Raw genomic sequence first — 22878 nt, 5'->3', positions numbered from 1 at the left:
TATATATATACACATATATATGTATATATGTATACATATATATATATATATATATATATATATATATATATATATAGCAGTGGTTCCCAAAGAAGGCTGTTCATCTTAATTACCTCAGTAACTTTTCAAAAAGACAAATTTCTCAGTCTCTAGACTATTGAATCAGAATTTCTAAGAGTGGGTGCCAGAAATTTCTAGGGGTGGGACCACAGCGTTGTATTTTTTAAAGCTCCTAGGTGATTCTCAGATGCACACGAATTTGAGAACTCTGGTAAGACACTCTAAAAGGCAAGAAGGCATTCATTCACTCATTCATTCATGGTTTCAACCAGTAATCAGCCATCTGTCGGGCATCGATCCAGGAGGCTCTTTGGAGATAACAAATGGGAACATCAGAAGGTTGTCCTTGAAGAGCTTAACGCTTAATTAGGATTGTGAACAAATGAACAGATAATTACAGTATAACTGATAATCACATCATTTAAAATATAAGCCTATAATTTTATCACTGATTGAGATATAGTGGAAGTGGTGATGGGCACATGAAAAGGAGGCAAGGGGGATTTTGCTGCTCTCTTTTCCATCATCTTCCCATCTAGGGAAGATGTCTGGGGCCTCTGTTACTAAGCATCATAGGTAAGGTTTTTTAACTTGATGTTGTTTAAAAGAAAGTTAATCGGGGTGCCTGGGTGGCTCAGTCAGTTAAGTGTCCCACTCACGAGTTCGAGCCCCACTTTTGGCTCTGCGCTGACAGCACAGAGCCTACTTGGGATTCTCTCTCTGACACTCCCCTGCACTTGTTCTTGTGAATGTGTGTTCTCTCTCTCTCTCTCTCTGTCTCTCAAAAATAAATAAATTTTTGAAAAAAACAAAAGTTAATTATCTCATGGATATGAACTCAGACAATCTTTATACATAGTCACCATCCTTTTAATAAGCATATGAAAATGCTTCTGTGAAAGTTTACATGGGCTGTGTTAAGAGCAATAGATCATAGGGTGGGAAAACTGGCTTCACATTTTGTCTCCACCCAAGCCCTGTGACCTTTGTCAACTCAGCTACCTCCCCAGTTGTAATAAATGAATTACATAGGGCATCTTCCATATGCTAGTTGCTGGGAATACAAAAAAAGGCGTCTCAGATACAGACGGCCTTTCACTCTGTACTAAAGATGGTATGAACTCCGATCTTCTCTTCCACTCACAGAGGAGTCTATGACCACATCCCCTTTACATTCCAGAGAGATTTACCTAGAGTCTCTTAAAAATCTCCATATTCATTAGTGTCATTATGGCATGTGATCCGTCCAAAATATAGAATATCAGAACTGTGAGCGGTGGATATGAGCATGTTTCGTTGCCCATGACCTTTGTGGGGAACTCCGATTATAACTTAGCAAAACTTTCATAAATATTGAGTGTGAAGTTGGCCAATGCCAAAGGCTTTTGTAATGATGATAATAACACATATATATGCAACATGTATTATGTGCCATGCACTCACTATTCCAAGTATTTGACATGTATTGATTTATTTAATCGTATGAGGAATGTACTGTAATTGTATTTATTTTACAAAGGCATGCGTGAAAGGGTGAGTCCCTTGCCCAAGCTCACATGGCTAGTAAATGATGGAGCAGGGATTTGAACCCAGGTTGTGTGACTCCAGAGCATGTCCTCCTAACCACTGCTTCCCCAAAGTGATTGACTCACGCCATCTAGTACTATACTTTTCAGGAAGATAGGGTCACGTCTGTATTGGTCACTGTTGCTTCAGTGTGCTGTGTGGCACATGGTAGGCATTTGTTAACTCAGATGACTGGTAGAGTGAAGAGCAGTCCTGTGAGAATTTTTGGAAGTGCAGAAATAAAATCAGTCACAGGGTTGACCCAATCCCTGCACTTGATCTTTTTTGCCTTGGTCTCTCACTTGCAGCCTTATGGGGATTAATTATTTATTGTCAGCAAGACCATGAGAGCAGAATTCTGAGCCATCTGCAGCCATCTGGCCTTCATCCACCTGTAAGGAGTATTCTCTGTGTACATTAGCACGGTCTTTTTCCCAATGACCGTGTGCTTCACCCAAGTAGAAGTCATCACCAGTTCTTAATTTTAGTGTTAAGTGAGAATGAAGTTGTCATCTTTAAGGTAATAGAATTCTACAAGAGTAATTTTTTTTTTCAGTGAACCCCTCTCCAAACACTTGTTGGGTAAGTGGGTTGGTTTGTGGGGCCCTTTCCTCCCCCTCCTGAGAACTGGGGGGGAAGAACTTTGAACTTGGTGGCATAGTCTTTTCTTTAGCTATGGATAAGAATTCCCCTAGAGAAAAGTTGGAAGGTTATGTTACTCTCCCTCTTCCCACTGCTGAAAAATGTATCTACATCTGAATTCTCAGATTGAGTATATTTTTGTATTGCCTTCCAAAATTAGAAAAACCCATCTCTCCCTCTCTCTGAAGAAATTTCTTCTGCTGTTTAAGGGTGTGTGTGTTAATCATTGTGGTATTTTGTTATTGTTTGTTTCACACCTTATGAGGAGAACATCTCTGTCAGAGCTCCACATCCCTAGCATGGAAGAGCTCTTCTCTGGAGAACACCTTCTACAACCAGGACTTAGTCCGTGTTTTAGGAAGCTGTTATTGTGGGTTAGTGTGCGCCACTGCTTGATGCTGTCTTCCCTCTGTTTTGTTTTGTAATAGAAGGTTTATCTCCTCATTTAGGTATCCCCAATAGATAATCATTGCATACATAGAACAAACTGGCGTACTTGCCCTTTGAGGGATGTGGGCTTTACCTGAGGAAGTGCAGAGTATGTTCCATAATACCTGGAAACATAAGTATCCAAGTTGAAGTTTGTTGTTTGCTAAATGAGTTGTCAAGACAGCAAAGCTGTAAGAGGTCAAAGGGAGAGCCTTTGTAACACCTGATCTGGGCCTTAGAGAGGGGTTGGAAGTGAAGACCAGGGAGAGCAGAGAGGAAAGATCCATAGGTGATTGATTCACTGGAGGGCAAAGCCACCAGAGTGACTCCGCTCCTTTGGAAGACTGTCCTTCTCCCACAGTGGCGAAAATAGTACCTCTTAAGTAACTGGTGACAACCAAGGATGGGGAGATGGGCACTTCTCTTTTAACCTGTCTGATCCTTAGTACCCATGTACTAAGGAAACCTGATTATTGCAGTATTTAAAATCCACCCCTCCCCAAATTAAACATACCAGAATGAAGCTGTTCAGCTTTCTTTAGCCATGTGGCTAACCTGAAGCAGTCCTTTGTAGTGCATATTAGCGCCCGAATTTGGCAGTTATTTATCTGAAGCTCCAAATAGGACTGTGTTTTCTGTACATGTATGGTAAGACACATGGTTGTGTCAGAGTGTTAACAAGAGTTTCATATTTTATATTTTAATGTTAACATTTCTGAGCAAGGTATGGCTCATGTTCCTCCTCTCATTCTGGACCTGATTTTCTCCAACCTAGAGAAACCTTTTTACATTCCGGAAACAGTGTTGTGACTACCAAATTAAAGCACTATTTGATTTTTCGTGTTATTGGCAGCCAACCTGAAGAATGTTCCCATGCCTGCTTAATGCAAGTTGACTGTTAAAGAGATGAATGGGTAGGAGAAGAAAAAACGGAGGGAAATTTCATCCTGAACCCTTACAGCTCATCAGCTCCAATGACTCATTTTTAGATGAACTGTGACAATTCAAAAAATAAATACAACAGGATATGATGGAAGTTATGCTAAACAGTAGTTAAACGTCTGCAGCAAACACATTTTTAAGCCAAAAACAATGTGACTCGAATGATACCACAGGAAAAGGAGTTTTCACAGCAAGCTGCCTGCTACCATTGCCTTAGCAGCAAGAAAAGCCACGACTTGACTCTGAAGATCTTTCCTGCTGTGAGTTTAGGAAATTAACTTTCTTTACTATCATCATTTTTTTAAAAATCTTGTCTTTTAAAACCAATTTGCCCTAAGATCTTAGTACTTTACAGTTGCTGATCAGCCTTCCCGCTTCCTCCTGCTCCAGAGGTAAACAGCCAACATGATTCATGTTTGCATTCTCTTTTTTTTTTTTTTTAACATTGATTTATTTTTCAGAGACAGATCACAAGCAGGGGAGAGGCAGAGAGAGGGAGACACAGAATCTGAAGCAGGCTCCAGGCTCCAAGCTGTTAGCACAGAGCCCAGTGCAGGGCTTGAACTCACAAGCTGTGAGACCATGACCTGAGCCGAAGTCAGCTGTCTAACCAACCAAGCCACCCAGGCACCCCAGCGTTTGCATTCTTATCAAAACCAAAAGCTCATCTTGAGAACTGTGATGGAAGCAACTTTCTACACTGTCTCTCATTTACCCCAGCACCCTTTTGTTGTCACACACACCTCCATTCTGTCACATTTTGTTGCCCCTCTTGGGACCCAAATAGAAAGAGAGAGGGGCACACTGATTTGCTTAAAACTTATTTTGATGTCTTTTTTTTTCCCCCCCAAACAGGCCTCTAGCAAATTCTTTGATAATAGATCAAAGAGAACACTAATGCTTATTTAAACTCATGCAGGTGATTCACCTGGGCATAACCCCCTCATGGAGGGAGCTGACAGATGGATTTTCCACATAAGCAGGGCTCTCTTTGGAGGATGCTGTTTTTGCCCTTTTTTTTGTTCTGCTTTCGTCAGTATGTCCAGGTTTCTGCATTTTGTGCAGTGGTAGTTCCGATGTTTTCTCTTACATTCAGGCCTGAGGCTCACCTCAGTCCTAAAACTCTTAGTATATGTGGCGGGAACTTGCACCAGGACACAGAGTTAATACTTGATTCAGATGCAGGTATGCTAAACTCTCTCACACCCTCTTATAATCTAGTAATTTATGGAAAGTGACCAGCCTTGATTAATCAGTTTCCTTAGTGAGATCCTTACAGTGAGGCACAGTTATAATACAGTTGCATTGTTACCAAAGACATTCCAGAATTTGATAGTAGGAAGTGGCTTTCAACTCAGGGTGTCTTTTGGAAAATGTGCATAAAAGAGGAATAATTTAAAATCTATTCTAATTTACCTGCCTCTGTTTCCTACCCTTATCCCATTTTTATTGTCCTTATTTTCTGTGTGTGGCCTATGAACTGGTAAACACTTTGAATACTGTTAAGATTGGAATTTATTTTTAACAGATCCTGTTCCTCCCTATCGTGACCTGTAATTCTGGGAAGCCTTGTAGTTTGAGTGGGCATCAGAGACTTAGGGTTACAGAGGATGGGGAAGCGATGCTTGGCTTGATTTCAGCATGATCTGGTTCCTGAGAGGTGCTGACCATGCCCTTTTCCTGTCTGTGTGGGGAACCAGCCAGACCAAAGAATGGCTTATTCTTTTGCTTCATTTAGGACCCAAGCTCCTCTTCCATGGGCCCAGTGCCTGGGCTTGGCCCCTGGTAGTACAATTGTACAGAACAGCTGTGTTCCCACTTGGCCCAGCTTGCCCAAGCTGCTGGTAGGATGATTCAGGTTATTGAGAAGTGATGTCTCTGGCCCGTGGGTGGCTTGGATGACAGGGGACAAGCCGCAGACCTGGCAGTACGTTTGAATGTCTTGTGCAAAGTGGGTCATGCCATTCCCAGGATTCCAGATCACTAGCAAAGTGTTGGGTTTTGCAGGGCCCTTTGCCCCTCCTGTTCCTTTAGAAAAGTGCAAGACTGTCGAGGTGGGCCCACAGGCCACTCAGCAAGTGCCCAATTCACCCAGCAGGGTGCACCAGCCCAGGCTGGCAGTGAAGAATTCATTTGCTGAGACCTTTTGTACTGTTCCCGTGGCACGGCAGATAGGCTCAGCAAGGGAGATGAGGAGAAAAAGGGCATGGTGCTGGCAGGCAGGCTGCAGCCAGGAGGATGAGGGGACGGTGGCAGCGAGAGCAATTAAGGTTTGGCATCTTCTGTTCTCCGCCTTTGGGGCACATGCTCTCTGCAAGTTGTACCATGTGGTTGCTTTCTGTGGACCAGCACTGAGTGAGCTCCGGGTGCCAGGCGTGGAGTGGGGGACAGAAGGCCTCCTTCACTGCTGACATCCACTACCCCTGGCCTAGCCTGGGGCCTCTGAGCATGCCAGGCACCCGCTGGCCTTGGAGCCATTGCATTCTCCTGTCACTCTAACTGGAATGCCCTGTGCTTTGATGCTGTGTCCACCCGGGTGCCTGCCTGCTCTCTTGTCACTTTCTCTAACTACGTTTTCCAAAGTAGTTCATGCTCCATGGTCCCACCCCCTTTCCCCTGCTATATGATGTTCTTGCTGATAGTCACTCTACATAACAGATTATCTGTACATGTGTATGCGTGTGTGTGTGTGTGTGTGTGTGTGTGTGTGTGTGTGTGTGTGTGTATTTCTCCATCAGCCTGAAATTCTGTCTTGTTCCCTGCTCCATCCCTCAGGGCCTTCATGCCTGGCATGTAGTAGGCGCTTGGTAAGTGGACGGTGTGGGTGAGAAAGTGACTATATGGTGCCGGGGGATGCTGGATGCGTGGTTGGCTGGACAGAACCAGAGCGTACGCTGAGTCAACAATGAAAGTAAACCTTGGGTGACTGTCTCTTGGTAACCTGTGAAAATAACAAACAACCATGTCTATGGTATGTGTCCGGCTGTGGGCGTGGTGGGGGAGAGTTTGAGGGAAACATTTAACGCGTCAAGAATCCAGCCCAGAATTGGGCCTGTGGTTCACAGTCAGGACTCTGCTGACTGAGGACCTGTGTGCCAGGCGCCTCCTCTGCCCTTCCTTTCTCCCCCTTCACTGTAGACGTTTCAGGAGTAATGCACCACTCTCTTGTTACTCTCCATGTGTGTCCTTTCAGAGAGGTTTGGCTGGCTGCTTCGTATGTTCCTAAATTTGACTGGGAGAAGTTCTGCCAACCTAAGACAAGAATTCCCAAGCTAAGAAGAAGTGCAGTCTAAGAACAGATGTGCTGTTTGTGAGAAAATCACCTCTTGTGTGTGCTTTTGTAAGGATGTTTCATCTTAGAAAGACAGAAGAGTGCTCCTGTGCCTGCCAGCTTCTGAGGGGTTTCTGTGCAGCATGGGTTTAGCCTGGGATTACTCAGGACAGATGGCTTGTGACAGAATTCTTTAATATCTCCAAATACTAAATTTCACAGTTTCTTCTGGTAACCTGCTGCTGGCTTCCATATTCTTGGACTGAAACTTTACCTTATGTTTAGTCAAGCTGCTTTTCTGTTGCTGTGACAGTAGCCTGGATTGTCACATTGAACTATGTGCTAGGCATTGGTCTTAGGACGATAGGTCATTCTACCATTTTCTCCAAGACCGCTGATGTCCCCACCCCACCCCCCACCCCCTGCCAACCCCTTCCCACGGATCTGTTTCCAATCATTTTTAACATTTTTTCCTTCTTATGTTGTTCTTGTATCCTTATGTTAAAAAAGGGTGGGGTGTGCCTGGGTGGCTCAGTGTCCGACTTTGGCTCAGGTCATGATCTCGCAGTCCATGAGTTCAAGCCCCACATCAGGCTCTGTGCTGACAGCTTAGAGCCTGGATCTTGCTTCAGATTCTGTGTCTCCTTCTCTCTCTGCCCCTCTCCCACTCATGCTCTGTCTGTCTGTCTCTGTCTCTCAAAAAATAAACATTAAAAAAGAAAAAGTGGTTACAGCCCCTCTGAAAGTCCTCTTGGTTAAAATTTAGAATGATTCCCTTATTGCTTTTGTCAGGTAGTTTCCTAATGTTAGATCCCAGAATACTGTTACTTGAGTGTTATCTTCATGGCTTGCTATTAAGTATGCAACTTGTTTTAGTATGCATTATTCTAACATCTACTCATTTGCTAGATGAGTTTTGGTCTTGGTTTATAGCATCTGGCTTCTTCCTGCACCACGAATGTCTAGTTTGTTCTGGGTGTCTAGGTATGCTCCTTTGTGTCTGTTCCTATCCCTCGTACATAGTAAGTGCTTGATAATTTGTGTATCTGATTAGTACGTTCATTTTAGCCTTGTCTTCCCTGTTCAGACAATGCCTCACACTGACCAGCTCCTCTCTCATGTGATGTTATCAACATACCCACCTTCCATTGCTGTCCCCATAGGGGGTGTTAGGACTTGAAGGGGACATTGTGGGTGGGTTTCATGATGACTGGGGGCTCACTGATAGTATTGAGTACACAGGGGTCAGGGATGGAAGGCCAGCAGTGCCCCTCCTGAGAAGTGCCAATGGCCACAGATGGTTGGCAGTATTCATTATGGAGTTGAACCTATTGCAGACATACAGTAGGAGACCTTTATTGAGGGCTCACTGCATGCCTGGCACTGCTCTCAAGGTCTTACGTATATTAAGTCATTTGATTTTCTTAACCTTTGAGGCAATTACTTTACATTTCCCCCCATTTTATAGATAGAAGGTTAAATAACTTGTCCAAAGTCACATTGCTAATAGGTGGAAAAATGGGTTTCAAACCCAAACTGTGTGATGAAGAGCCCAGCACTGGGCCACCTAATCACCTGCTAACCTGTTATGCCTCTATACCTGCTCTCAGCCCCTTTGTGTTTAATACCTGAGTTTTATATGTGTAATGAGCTCCATTATAAGCTATATACCCATTAAGTAATAGCCGGATCTAGATTTCAAACTGTTGTGGAAGAGGTGGGTTTGTCCCCGGTGGGCAGCTTATCCATCAGTAATTCATCCAGTAGTCATGGTGTTCACCACCTCATTCCTCCTTGTGCTTGTTTGCTCTGATCGGAGGCAAAGGGGACGGTCCACGATCCATCACAGTTGAAGCTAACTGTATTAGAGTGATTTTGATTACACAAAAACATGATGTTTGTCTTCTAAAACTTACGTATTTTAGATGATTTCCAATAGATGATGAAAAATAATTGGATATGGTTAATTTATTTTTTAACTGCAGGACTTTTAATAGATAAAGCAATTATTTGTTTTTGAGAGAGAGAGAGAGCACAAGCAGGGGAGGGGCAGAGAGAGAGGGAGACACAGAATCCCAAGCAGGCTCCAGGCTCTGAGCTGTCAGCACAGAGCCCATGTGGAGCTCGAACTCATGAACTGTGAGATCATGACCTGAGCTGAAGTTGGATACTTGGCTGAAGGAGCCACCCAGCCACCCCTCTCAAGATTTTTTAGAATTATCTATCCCCCAAAGAGGTTCCGTCTGGGAGAGGAAGATGACTCAGGACCAGAATGGTCTTAGGAATATAGTATGTTAAAAAGCTGTCTAATTTCTGAGTTTCAGAAGGGACCTAGTACTGTGATTGTGTACTTATTAAGGGACCTAATTGTTGACACTCTGACATGTGGGAGTTGGTGGCTTCATGGTTTCCAGGCATGGGTTGAGAGAGTCAGTATGTTCCCTGCTCACCCTTACCCCCACCCTGGGGGGCAGGACAAATGGCAGAACAGAACCTGGTAACTACTACTTTCTAAGTGTTCTTGCTGGTTCCACCTGTCTCTTTCTCACTCCCTGATGGATTCTCTGTCTCACTGCCGGCTGGACTGACTCAGTTGTAACTACTAGAGTCCATGGATAAATCGTCAAAGAATATGTATACTTCAGTGCCATAAGCCAAAGAAGAGAAGTATCATTAAGTTATTGACAGCTTACTTAGTTAATAAAACCAATTTTGCCTTTGCCCTTTGCAGGTAAAATATTTGTGGTTATTTCTGTAAGAGTAAAGAGTACTGACCAGGAAAATTGAAAATGTATGCCTTCTAACTTTAATATCGAAAATCTAGTCAATATACATGTGAAAAGATGCTTAGCTATACTATAAATGGAAATCTTAAATGGAGGGGTTGGAGGGAGCTATAAAGTCTTCGAAGATGAAGGTAGACGTGTAACTACTGGGAGGAGACAGTATCTCTAAGATGTTTCAAGTGAAGGCAAGCAGGTAGTATGTACTCCCCTTGATATAACATTGTTTTCCGTTTAATTTTTTTACTGTGACCTCCACAGCAAGAGTATATTTTATATTACAACAGAGTACATAGTACTTATACATCATCATACTAATGTAATACAGTAACACTGAAGACAGGAAAATGTTCATTCTCACTAGGGACAAAGCAGTCTTGGTTATTATTTCTATTATTACTAATAAAATTATTAATGCCAAGGTGACCTATCATCTATTAATGGATTGAAATCCACAATTGTAAAAACACCCATTTGGCATCACTCCTTTTGTGCTCAGAAGAGAAAAATCTCTAGAGGTATGTCCAAGAAAAGTTACCATTAGGGTCCTTTGAAAAGTGGGGCTTTGGGATTGTGGTTGGAGCAAAGCGATGAAATTTTTTTTACCATCTCTTTTCATTTTTAATATTTGAATTTTTTATCATGGACATGAAGTATTTTTAAATAATAATTGAGGCATAGCAAATCTCTGTACTGTGGCCTTCCTTTCCTAACATGGCTCTTCCCGTCTTGGCTACAGTCTTTCCTCAAGCTTTGGTTCTTGCCCAGATGGGATCGTCTCCCGTCTGCCACCTTTTTCAGCCCGGTTCCACTCTTCTCCCCACTGAGATTCCAGCTTCACGGGAAGCATTTTTATGGAACTGCGAAAAGAAGTTCAGAAAACTGGCACTTCATTTATAACATGAATTCACGAGATTCTGCTTTACTTTTGATTTCGAAATTAGACCTAGCACACAAGTTACTTTGGGAATTCAAAAAAAAAAAAAAATGTTTGAACATAACCTTGTCCATAGCACATCTTTGAAAAGAATTTGTTCTTGTTCTTTTATGAAAAAAACACTGTATAAAAAGCATTTTGAGTAGAGATTAATCAATGTCTGTTTTTCTTAATAGGTTTTAAAATGGAAAATTTTGATGCATCACTTAGTACCTATTTCAAGGCATTGCTAGGCCCCCGAGGTAAGGTGGTTTTTGGTTTTGCTCCCCTCTCTTTAGAGACACTTATAAATATTGCATGAAGAGATTCTAGAAAACATTAGCGTCTTCTGTGATAAGACCAGTGCTTTGTCCTGGATAACAAGGGGCTTGGAGAAGTCCTGTGACACTCTTGTAGCAGTGCAGTGTCCCCTGTGACACAGCTGCTGTGACCCTCTGGTGACGTTAGCTGGAGATCATATTGTGCTGGAAAGCTTGTAGCCTGAGAATGCTGCACATTTCACCATTATTGGTGCTGGGTTTTCCTCAGTTCTTCTGAGTATCCAGCTGAAACTGGTTTCCAAAATGCACTGCTGTGGTGGTTTAAAACTCTTCCCCTTTTATTTTTTTATTTATTTTTTTTTTTAATTTTTTTTTTCAACGTTTATTTATTTTTGGGACAGAGAGAGACAGAGCATGAACGGGGGAGGGGCAGAGAGAGAGGGAGACACAGAATCGGAAACAGGCTCCAGGCTCTGAGCCATCAGCCCAGAGCCCGATGCGGGGCTCGAACTCACAGACCGTGAGATCGTGACCTGGCTGAAGTCGGACGCTTAACCGACTGCGCCACCCAGGCGCCCCAACTCTTCCCCTTTTATAATTTTCAGGGCTTATTGTCCTTTCACGTTGTGTCACATCAGTGGGTAAATACATACACCTGATCTCACTTTTTATGCTTAAACGTTTTGTTTCCTTTTAGGAAGTAAATCTGCTCCATGTTGCTTTTTTTGAATGTCATCTGTCATGTCTCTTGATGTGTCTATAAAGAAGGAACTTTATAGGTTCACAGAAAGAGTCATTAAAAAACTGCAAGAAGCTTTTAAACAAATGAAAAGGTTGTCAGTTTCATTTACGATTTTTAAAGTACAAAAGAAAGCAAAAGAAACTGCATTTCTTAGTATGGTAGAGATAAAACATGGGTGTGGAGAAACAGTCTAATTGATAAGACCTCTTTGGAGGGTAGTTGTGTCTTCCATTGAAATCAAAAAGCACATGCCTTTTGACTCTGCTATTTGACTCCTAAGACTTGATCCTATAGCTAATCTTGATCATTATTGCAAAGATGTGAATAAGGATACTCCTTTATAGCATTGCTTGTAAAGATTGGAAATAATCTACATGCCCATCAGTAGGGGAACTGATTCAGTAAGTTAGCGTACAGCCAAATGAGCAAAACCAAATTAGATCATTTTTTTATGTGTTCTTGGGTTGAGATAATGCCTTATTTCAGCTTCATAGAACAAAAAAAGTCCAACTTTAAATGGCTGAAACAGTAACAAAAATGATCCGTTTACATTATCAAGATTGAGCAACTCCTGAGTTATTTCAGGGACCCAGCACACTTGTTCTTGTCATTTTCTACTTCACATTCTCAGTATATCAGCAGTTCTGCCCTTGGAAAAATCCCTCCACCTTTCATGGTTACTGGATGACCACAGCAGCTCCAGGCAGCACCTACGGAGGAGGAGGGAAAAATCTGTTCATTTGCATGCCTTTAAGGAGGAAACTCTTCACCAGGGCCTTTCACCCAGCTGTCATCTCCTCAAAGCTCAGTGGCCACAACTGCTTCACATGCCGTTGTCTGAACAAGTCACCAGAGAGTGGGCGAGGGCTGCCATGGTTAGCTAGATCCCTAAAGATTTACTGCCTGGGGACACCGTTGGGGCAGCCAGCCGCTCTGGCAGCACTTGGCAGTATGGATGGAGGCTGGATACTTGCAGATACGGCCTTACAAGATTTTAAAAGCAAGGTGTAAAAAAATAAAATAAGATGTAAGATAGAACATCAAATAAAAGGAAATGAGAGGGTTTTGTGTGTACATTTATTGTGTTTGTGATATGTATGTACACACAAGCATATGTAACTGTCTAATGTTAGTTGCTGTGTGGGAACTTGCTTTCTCACAGTTGACAACCAGGGCCTAGAGCTGAGAACAAAAGGTGCTACGAATCTCCTCCTTAAGTTCACTGTGGCCAGCCACCTCCCTGAAGGACTTCTAAGAACTACCAGTTCAGCAGATCTGTGGTAACCCCCTCTACCACCTTAGCATAAGTAGCGGGGAGAGGGTGGAGGGCATCTCCTCTTAAGCCAAGAGAGGAGCACTACAGAGAAACCCAGGGAGAATTTAGAATGTCTCTAAGAAAGGAGACTGACAATCCATTCCCCAAATGGATGGGTGCTCTTCCTGCAAGATCAAGAGAAAAAGCATTGGAGAATGTAGCAAGATGGTCCAGTCAGGAGGTCCAAGAAGGAACAGAGACTTTCTGCACTAGATGCTGCTTCTCTGAAGCTGCAGAAGGCGAAAACTGCATGCGCCTCTGAGCTCCAGAGTGGGTGGCCTTAGAGGGTAGATCAGATTGAGGAGCAATAGGTTTTGGGGGCTCATCAAAGTAGCATGCAGATGGGAACATGCTGCGGAAGTGGCTTCCTGGGAGTCAGCCACAGGCAGAAGTTGACTCTTGCAGGGGACAGGTTAACGCCTAGGGGGTCTGGCTGCCAGAGAGTTTCTCCCCATCCAAGGAGAGGGCTGTCAGATTGCTGCTGGCAACTCTGTGGAACTAATCTTCCTCCTCTCTGCCTAGGAAAAGGGTGGGGGAAGGGAGATCTGTCCTGCACCTGTAGCGCCCCCTCCCCTGCCCCGAATCAGTGTAGGTCTTCCCTCTCAAGCTTCTGCTGCTCACATGGTTCCTTAAATAGTCACTTCACTGTCATTACTGCCTTGTCTTTTTTTTTTTTTCTTTAAATTATTGTCCTCTCTGCTGTTGACCATTGCACTCATAGCAGATGCTGCCTTTCTAATCAGTAATTGTTGCTAAGCTAGATAAATAGCATGTTTTCTCTGAGTCTGCACATGCTGGGCAGACTGGCAGACACTTGACTTAAGATGAGGACTTTGGAGTTCAAAGACTGCCATTTCTGGAGTTTCATTACCCTGTCTGTGCATCATTCATCAGATCTGGTCCATAAATACAGTTAGTAGAAACTTTAGCTTTGTCCTTGCTTTCTTTAAGATGCTTTGGAAAGGATTTTTTTTAATGTTTTTATTTTATGTAGAAGCCATGCATGATATACATGTTATTATTCAGAACATGTAACAAAGAGCTTCACCTTATATGACAAATATTGAAAACTCCTGCTTCCTCTTCCAACTGCTTTGCTGGCATTAGGAGCTTGAGTATTCGATGACTGTTACAAAATTATGGGGAAAGATTTTTAATGTTTGAAAAAAGTTGTGGTTTTTTATCTGCCTTATTAATCACTGTGTGTTTTCCTTTTATTATTTTCCAGATACCAGAGTAAAAGGATGGTTTCTTCTGGACAATTATATACCTACTTTTATCTGCTCTGTCATATACTTACTAACTGTATGGCTGGGACCAAAATACATGAAGAATAGGCAGCCATTCTCTTGCCGGAGAATTTTAGTGGTGTATAACCTTGGCCTTACATTGCTGTCTCTCTATATGTTCTGTGAGGTAGGTCTCTTCCTTAAATGCGTTCCAGTCGCCGTCCTGAATTGTGTTCCTAAATGAAGAAGGGCAGTGTGTCGGGGGTGGGATGGGTGCACCTGGAGGTCAAATACATGACTCCATTTTGAGTATGTTTTAAAATTGATTTTTCAAAATGCAAGAGTTGTTTGTACAAATATGCCTTTTAGAACATCTAAAATAGCCTTTGCTATCGATTCTTTGGTTATGTTTCATATTCAGAATTAAATTTTTCAGAAATACTTTTACGCAAGCAGAGCAAAGAATGGCAAATGAACAAAATGTGAAAAAAACAGACCTGTGAACGTTTTATTGTTGAGCATTTAATAAATGCAGGGTTCTCGTTTGGAGGTGGGGAGGAAGGAAGTGGGTGGCAGTTGTGTTCAGTGTGCTTTATGGTAAGTCAGCCTCTTGCCTGGTCTGATAACTGTAAATAGCTTTGAGATTTGACAAGTTATTTTTTTAGAAGCTAAGAAGAGAGGATAGTGAGATCTGCGTTTAGGATTTGAATGGTCTAAGTTGGGGCCAAGTTATTTTTTCTGTGTAACTGGGATGTTGAAAGCCATGTTTGATGATCTCAAAGGCTAGCATTGTAGCTGAAGTAAAAAGGAAAGAAACTGGAATCAAAACTTAGGTCCTCCCTCTTTCCCGCAGTTATGTAACACAGCCTTCAAAGCCAAGCGGGGGAGGGAAGCTGCCCTCCAAGGGTAAGCACGGCCTCTGTACATTTTTAGGCGAGGGGACTTCACCTTTCAGGCTTGCAACACAAATGCCTCACCACACAAAAGTGTCGCTGAATCTCTGGGTGGGGAATTAAGCCATACATAAACATTTGCAAGCACTCTCATTTAGCTTTTTAACCTTTTATGGTGGCTTTAATTCTCCATGGGATAGTGGAGAAACCAGGATCAATCTTGAAATTAGTGTTTAGAGGAAAGCATGAACCCCCCCCACCCCATCAGCCGCAGGCCTCTCCATCTCTGTCTGCATGTGGCTGTGTGCAAGAGCGTGTCTGGGTTCATACGCCGGTGTGAAACACTGTCTGATTGCGAGAGGTATTGATTGGACCTGGGCCAGGTCTGTGTCCTGTTCTCCCAGGTAGGTTTCAGAAGGCAGCGAAAGAGTTTACGATTAGAACGGTAGATGCTACTATCATTACTTTTATGCTTGGTACTCTGTGAAATGCTTACAACCTCCCTTTTTGCTTTTTTCTGTCTTGTTCTAGAATGAAGGCAGTTTAATTAGCCTCCAAGGTGGATATTGCAGGACTGGAGGCAGGGACAGTGCGCAGGAGTGTCTCCCGGGCCCAGCACTGTGCACATCTCTGTGTTTAAGGAACAAAAGTGCAGCAGGTTGTCAGGTTTTTCAGAGTGAACTGTTTACTTTCCTACAATTGATAGATGATACAGCCATTTCCTTAAGAAAGCTTTTATAGAGTTTATTATTATGCATAACAATATTCTAGACAAAAAAATATTTAAGATTATTAAATCTTCTAGTGGTTAAGGATCTGCCTTTTCTGTTTCCCAAACCCTGGAGACAGAGCTATAACCTCATCATTTCACCTCTCTCAAACAGATAATTCTTGGGTAAAGAGGGGAAGCAAAGTGTTGTATAAATTGCTGCTGTGTGCAGGTGACTGAACTTGGAAGGGTCGAGAAGCACCGTAGTAGGAAATACAGATTTTCCCTGACAGTTTGGTGAGGACTAGAGAAGACGTTGAGCAGTCTCAGCACTGGATAAAGAGGCTTAAGAAATATACAGTCGGAAAACAATTTTAACTCCTGATTTAGAGTGAGTACATTAAGCAGTAATAATAATAATTCCTTGGGGTGCCTGGGTGGCTCAGTTGGTTAAGTGTCCAACTTCAGCTTTGATCATGATCTCACAGCTCATGAGTTCGAGCCCCGTATCAGGCTATGTGCTGACAGCTCAGAGCCTGGAGCCTGCTTCGGATTCTGTGTCTCCCTCTCTGTTTCCCTCCCCGCTCATGTTCTGTCTCTTTCTCTCAAAAATTAATAAATGTTAAAAAAGATTTTAAAAAGTGTTTCAAAAAAACAATTCCTTAAATCAAGTTTCTAAAAATAAACCCAAATCAGATCTGCCTGAGTTTAAAACAAGCCCTGGTACTTCCCAAGTTAGATAGTATTTACGTTTGATGTTTGTGTGACTTTTTTTCTGTATTTGCATAAACCCATCAATAATATCACTGTAACATAACCTTTGTCAATTTTTTCATTTCATTTTAGCTACTGTTTTTCTTTAACTTAGCATTTATATTCCACTGAATATTAAAACATAGGAGGGTAGTCATGGGGTTTTATGACCAAACAAAGTGAGGAGGGGACAGATCCCAGTTGGGCCCCTCATCCCACAGAAAAGTCCCAAGAGCTGGAGCCATTTGTCTGCGGTCACACGGTTGGCAGGGTTGGCAGGGTCATGATTATTAGTCGTTATTTACCCTTCTGCTTATCTGTATACTTGGGTCCATAAGGAATTTAAAAAATAAATACGTAGTCATTGATATTTGTGTGTATTTAATCCTGTGGCATGAATTCACAGCTGCCTTGGCAAGTTCTAGGCTAATACAAATAAAATTAACTGTCACTCACAGGAGACAAAGAGAAATCTTGAAAGAAGGAAGGTAACAAGGAAGTAAAAGGGGGAGAGTCATTATAGCTTTAAAATTACCAGAAGAAGGAAAATAACAATGACTTTTAAAACTGTGAAACAGAGTTTAAAATGTAGAAAAAATTTAGACTTGTTTATAGTTAATGCATTTGATAGCAAGAAAATTGAAAGGAGAGACATGGCATTACTTCTTATTACCTCATGAGCTTGGTGTTTTATTTCTAAGAAAATGTTTCTGGATCCCCGATTTGAACAGTGGTATGTTTTAGATTGAAAGTCTAGGGCTTTATGGCAAGCCTTTTAACTTTTACGTATTAAATTAGGTGTTACCTAAAATCACAGTGACGAGGCTCAGAAATAAAATTTCAGTTAATAGAAAACAGCTTGGTTTGTGTCACTCACCATTGTAAATCTCTATCCTTAGTACTAAGCAAATATAAAAATCTTATGTGCCTCTGAGAGGCAGGGCATATTTCATGCTTTATCGAAGCCCCACTGTTTCTCCAAACTATCTGTATGTCCCCGAGGTCCAGATTGAGAACCCCCAACCAGACAATGCCAGATGTGGCTTTTCCTCATCATGTGGTGTATGTCCAAGTTGGACTTGTTTCCACTGTCCCCTCTGGCAGGCTTTCTGAGCCACTTCTGACTCCTTTGTTAATGTGCCAAACATGGGAGTCCCACTCGGGCAGCTGCTGTATGCCAACCATTTTGATATATCTGCTCTCCACCTGCCTCTGGCCTCTTGTCCCCCTAAGCTGAGAGAACCTCATTGCTTGGTTTGTTACAGTCCAAAAGGGAGCATCCCTGTTGATCAGCCTGGGTCTCGTGCACTCATCCTGGGACTCAGCAGTAGCTGCAGAGGAAGCAGGGTCAGTACTGCATGGTAGGCTTTGAACTTTAAGAACTTCTGGCCCCTTTCCTCAGGAGGAGACACTGATCTCTCAGCCTGCACCTTCTGCTTAGCTCTACTCAAACCCCCCAATACCAGTGTCTTTCATTTTTCCCATCTACCCCCAAGAAACTTCCTTTCAGACCTAACCAAGCCCACCTCTATTTGACAGTCTCCATCTCATTCTTGAAAACTACTCAAGGATCAGTTCCCCTGTGAAGGCAGGAGGACACTGAGTCAGAAGACTCAAGCTCTAAAAGGCAGTGATTCTTTAGCCTCTCTTGTCTTCCTGCTATTCCAACAAACATGACACATGGCTTTCCATTAAACCGCTCCGTGGGTGTGGCCTCTGCCTCCTGTCCCTCACACAGATGATGCACTTACAGGATGGCTGTAATCTCCGTGTCTCTTCCCTTTGTTAGTAGGGCTCCATCAAATGTATCCTGAGCATTGGGACAGAACAGTTGCAAATGCTAAAAGAAAAAAGAAAAGGCCTCAACCACCATTTTACTTTATTAACAACAAAAATCACAGATTACAAACAAGATTATTTTTTGAGTACTTATGTATCTGTATTCCCTTGCAGTTAGAACTGTCTCAAGCATTCAGAACATTTAACGTGTAATTTTAATACAACGATTGAGGGGCACCTGGGTGGCTCAGTCGTTTGCCTCTTACTTCAGCTCAGGTCAAGATCTCACAATTCGTGGGTTCGAGCCCCACATCGGGCTCTGTGCTGACAACAAGCCTGGAGCCTGCTTCAGATTCTGTGTCTCCCTTTCTCTCTGCCCCTCCCCTGCTCTCACTTTGTGCCTCTTCTGTCTCTCTCTCTCTCTCTCTCTCTCTCTCTCAAAGATATACATACATAAATAAGCAAGCAAGCAATGATTGATAGCTGACTGAATAGATGGATCTGGATTGGCATAGATCTAAAACGTATTCTTTTTTACCCTCTGAATTTTTTATTTTAAATTGTAATTTCAGGGGTGCCTGGGTGGCTCAGTTGGTTAAGTGTCCAACTTCGGCTCAGGTCATGATCTCACGGTCCATGAGTTTGAGCCCCGCGTCAGGCTCTGTGCTGACAGCTCAGAGCTTGGAGCCCGTTTCAGATTCTGTGTCTCCCTCTCTCTCTGCCCCTCCCCTGTTCATGCTCTGTCTCTTGTCTCAAAAATAAATAAACGTTAAAAATAAATCAATAAATCAATAAATCAATAAATAAATAAATAAATAAATAAATTGTAATTTCAGAACTACTTCAGAATATGAAAAATAAAATCACATAAACAATATCTACCTCATAAATATTGATCTTTTATTATCAGTTTGAATTGTTTACTTACAAAAGAAAATATTACAAAAATGCATCTGAAGTACAGTCCCTTCCCAAGTATAACTTCCTTCCAAAGTTCCTATGTTTCTTCTCCGGATGTATTTTTATACTTTTCAATACATATGTATGTATACTTGATAGCACGTAATATATTGTGAGGAATTTTTTTAACTTATGTAAATGGTTTACTGTGTCTACTCTTTCAAATAGCCTCCTTTTAGTCATTGTATTTTGAGATGAATCCATGTTGGAACTTACAGATTTAGGTAATTAATTTTAACTTCTTTATTATTTCAGTGTTACAATTTATCATACCATTTTGTGCAGTTCTCTTTGCATGGACATACAGGTTTCCAGTTGACAGTGTTATATTGAGTACTCTTGGTCTCCTTGTGCAAATGTCACTTGTTTTTGTTTGTTTTACCAGATATATACATAGGACTTTAATGACTGAATCTGATAGTCTCTTGTCTTTTAGTGGGGAAATTTAACCTATTTTCATTTAGTGTAGTGATTATTTTGGAATAATTTCTTTGACCTTTTGTGTGTGTGTACATTTCTTTTTTCATTTACTGATTTAAAAATCATTCCTTCTAATTGTATATTTTAGTGTTACCCATAAGTTTTGAATATGCCTTTATGATTTCATAAAGTCTAAAGTGAATTATTCTTTCTATCCTCCTGAGTAACACAGGACCTTAGAAGTTTCTGCTCTGATGCCATCTTCCATGTCTTGGTTGTCGTGTTGAGTCCCAGCGTGTTCCAAGGTCCTGAACAGTCATCATCTTTACACTCTGGGGTTGCTCTTCTCTGTGCTATTGACCTGTGAAATTCATTCTTGCCTTTGAGTCTCAGTTTTCTTCTTCTGGAGTAGTTCTTTCCTGTGAAGACTAAACTCTTAGTCTCCGTTTGAGCATCATTTTATTTGTCTCTAAGCTTGAATAGTATTTTAGTGGGGCATAGAATTCTAGATTATTTTTCTTCAGCACTTTGAAGATTTATTCCAGGGAGGTCAGCTGCAGTCTTGTTTTTGTTCATTTGTAGGTAATCTTTTTTGTTCCAGGTACTTGTTAAGCTGCATGAAAAACTAAAAACAGTTGCCTGGGTAGCCCTCTGCTTTCATGTAACTCATTCAGGACTTGTGAGCCTTCAGTCCAAAAGTTTACATATTCCATGAGTTGAGGAAAGTACTTTGCCATCGTTTGCTAGATTCTGGCCTCTCCTCCTCTCTCTGCTGTTAGACACATGCTAGATAGTCCCAGACTCCACACATGCTGTCTTTTGAATATTTGTGCCTCTTTATCTCTGTCCTCTGCATTCTTCTGATTCACCCACATTTTCATTTGTGTCTCCTGTCTCATCCATCTATTGAGTTTTTAAGTTCAAATGGCTGTATATCATTCATTTCTGAAAGTTTGCCACTTGTCTTTTGTTTCACTCCATAATGTAGGAGCATCGCGGGTCTTTTTTTCTCTGTGATCGAGATATGACCGTTCTCTCCAAACTTAACCATTTGTTTTCAGCCACATCTGTGAGGTCATACTCTGGGAATAATTATTAAATCTTCGTGAAATCTCTTCTTTGAAAACAAAAAGAGTTTGGTGTTCTGGATAAGCATCCCAAACTAGTTGTGCTGGGTGGGGTTATCTCAGGTAATGTGTCTTCCTCAAGTCAAAGATTTTAAAAGGACTTCGATGTAGGCAAACTTCCTCCTTTCTGAATAATGCGTTGGGGAGGGGCCTCACCTTACAGTTAGGCATCAGAGGTGATGCACTTGTTTTGGAGGGTTCTGTGCAGCTTTTCTGTATATGAGTTTGTAGTGGGGGAGTGGGTTCTGTTTTTGTTCAGTTTGCTGCATTGCCAGAACCAGACGTCCGTACTTTTTTTTCCTTTGCATCTTCTTTTGAAGACTTCTGATGCTTCTGATGCTTCTTTATTGGAAAGATGAAAGAAGTTTGCGAGATGGGTGTTCTGCTTGTGTCTTCTGACCTCTCTGTAATTGTGGGGTTGACACTGTTGAAGCAGCTAGGCAAGCACCTGACAGCCTGTTCCTCCCAGGGCTCTGGCTTTGAAGGTCCTGATAGAACCACAGAGCAGTTGCTTTGGAAACACTATATTCTAAACTGTCTTGTTTTTCTTTCCCTTCAGGCTTTCCTAAAATAGAAATAATATTGTGGGGAAATAGGATTTGGAAAAACACTGAAAAGACCTGGTAGTTGATCATTGAATTTTATTAAAAAAAAAAAAAAAAAGATTTTGTTTACTAAAGTACTTTGAAAACAATATTTACTATTCTGCTTTTCTCATTTAACAGAGGTATAGAGAAGTTCAATCATCTGGTGAGATTAATACTTCTCAGAAAGGCCTAATGATTGCCATAAAATAGTTCTCACTCTCGGTTCCCCTGCAACAGAAGCTCTTTGCTCAGAAGGAAACTTATCTCAATGAGTGGAAACACCCCACGCAGTTATGCGCCCTCAGTTGATCTGGCACTGCCCTGAGAGAATGCCTTATATTGGGCAAATGGAGAAAAGGATGCAGCCTTCCCTTCACTTCCCACACCCAGCAGAAAGGGGAGGATTACCTGCCAGTTGAGAGCAAGCTTTGGAGTTGGTCCAAAGCCAGGCCTGACACCTCTAAACTGACCCCACAAGCCTTTGGTGTAACTTGGCCTGGCGGCCTGGTGGCATGAGAAAACACATTACTTTACAAATCCTCAACCAAAGCAGTCTTAATCTGCAAAGCAAGAGTTGGTAGATGGAGAGATGGAGATCTCTCTTTAAATTATTCAAAGGATGCCCTGGCTGGGGCTTCTGTAACAGGAGGGGCAACACCACCTCAGGCCTACTCATGGGCTTTCATGCTCTGGAAGCAGAAGGAGCAAACATCTGGCTAGAATCTTGGCAAAGATTTATATAGGTGCCTGCCTTACGCCAGGTAGTGGGCTAGCTCATTGACTGTTCATCACACTGCCACTGCCCTCTCTGTGGACGGAGACTTCCCAGGTAGGCCTGGGATTCAGGCCTGTGCCTTAAACCATTGTGCACCACTGTCTCAGGGTGCTGAGTTTTAGCTTGAGGTCTTGCTCTCCCTAGCCACTAACATCCCCATGAAATATAAAATGAGCATTTCTGGCTGTATATATGAAAGCAACTTAGTAGAAGCCACTCCTCAGGAGGCCTGAAAAGTGAGAGAAAAGGACTACCAGCTTAAGAGGGCAGGGTGTAGGGTTCAGGGAAAAATGCCAGACATACCTATTTTGGGTTTGGATGAGGACAAGCTGTTTCTTTGTGCTTTGTTCTGAAGACTTTTCTAGTGTATAGAGCCTGTCCTTATGACTTAAGAGTATTTCATTCAGCAGTAACTCAAGGGTGTTTCTGGTAATAAGGGAAAAAAAAAAAACTTTTGAAAGTTATGAGTGTGAATTATCTTAAGTGGGCATCCTTATAGTCCGGAAAGGCCACGTGCTTTGATCTGACCCTATTTCATAATAGCACAGCCAAGAGCAACTAGCCAAACCCTGGAAGAAATAGGTACTTTGAATTTTGGAGTAGCTGGTGGTTAATTTCAAACCAAACCACTGCTGAAGTAAAGATGCAGGTAACAAGTCTGCTTTTCCAGAGAATTCTTCATGGGTAGAGCACCCCATC

At 42.0% G+C, this 22878-nt stretch overlaps 1 protein-coding gene across 4 annotated transcripts in view; it reads left to right on the top strand.

Annotated features, from left to right (window-relative positions):
* ELOVL5 (ELOVL fatty acid elongase 5) overlaps nt 1–22878 on the top strand; it is a 75368-nt gene that overhangs the window by 37079 nt on the left and 15411 nt on the right. For 3 of the 4 annotated variants that reach the window (XM_025926165.2, XM_025926164.2, XM_086707081.1), the window contains 2 exons: nt 10807–10872; nt 14176–14363. In XM_025926165.2, the coding sequence (XP_025781950.1) occupies nt 10815–10872; nt 14176–14363 (246 nt within the window). In that variant the 5' untranslated portion in view covers nt 10807–10814. Of the gene's footprint in view, nt 1–10806; nt 10873–11592; nt 11724–14175; nt 14364–22878 lie in introns of those variants that run through there. The other variant, XM_086707083.1, reaches the window with a different exon arrangement.

Source organism: Puma concolor, chromosome B2, assembly GCF_028749965.1.
Source record: "Puma concolor isolate L17-30 chromosome B2, mPumCon1.1.hap2, whole genome shotgun sequence".
Classification (NCBI taxonomy): domain Eukaryota; kingdom Metazoa; phylum Chordata; class Mammalia; order Carnivora; family Felidae; genus Puma; species Puma concolor.
The sequence above is the reverse complement of the archived record's forward strand: the minus strand, read 5'-3'. Positions and strand labels throughout refer to the sequence as shown.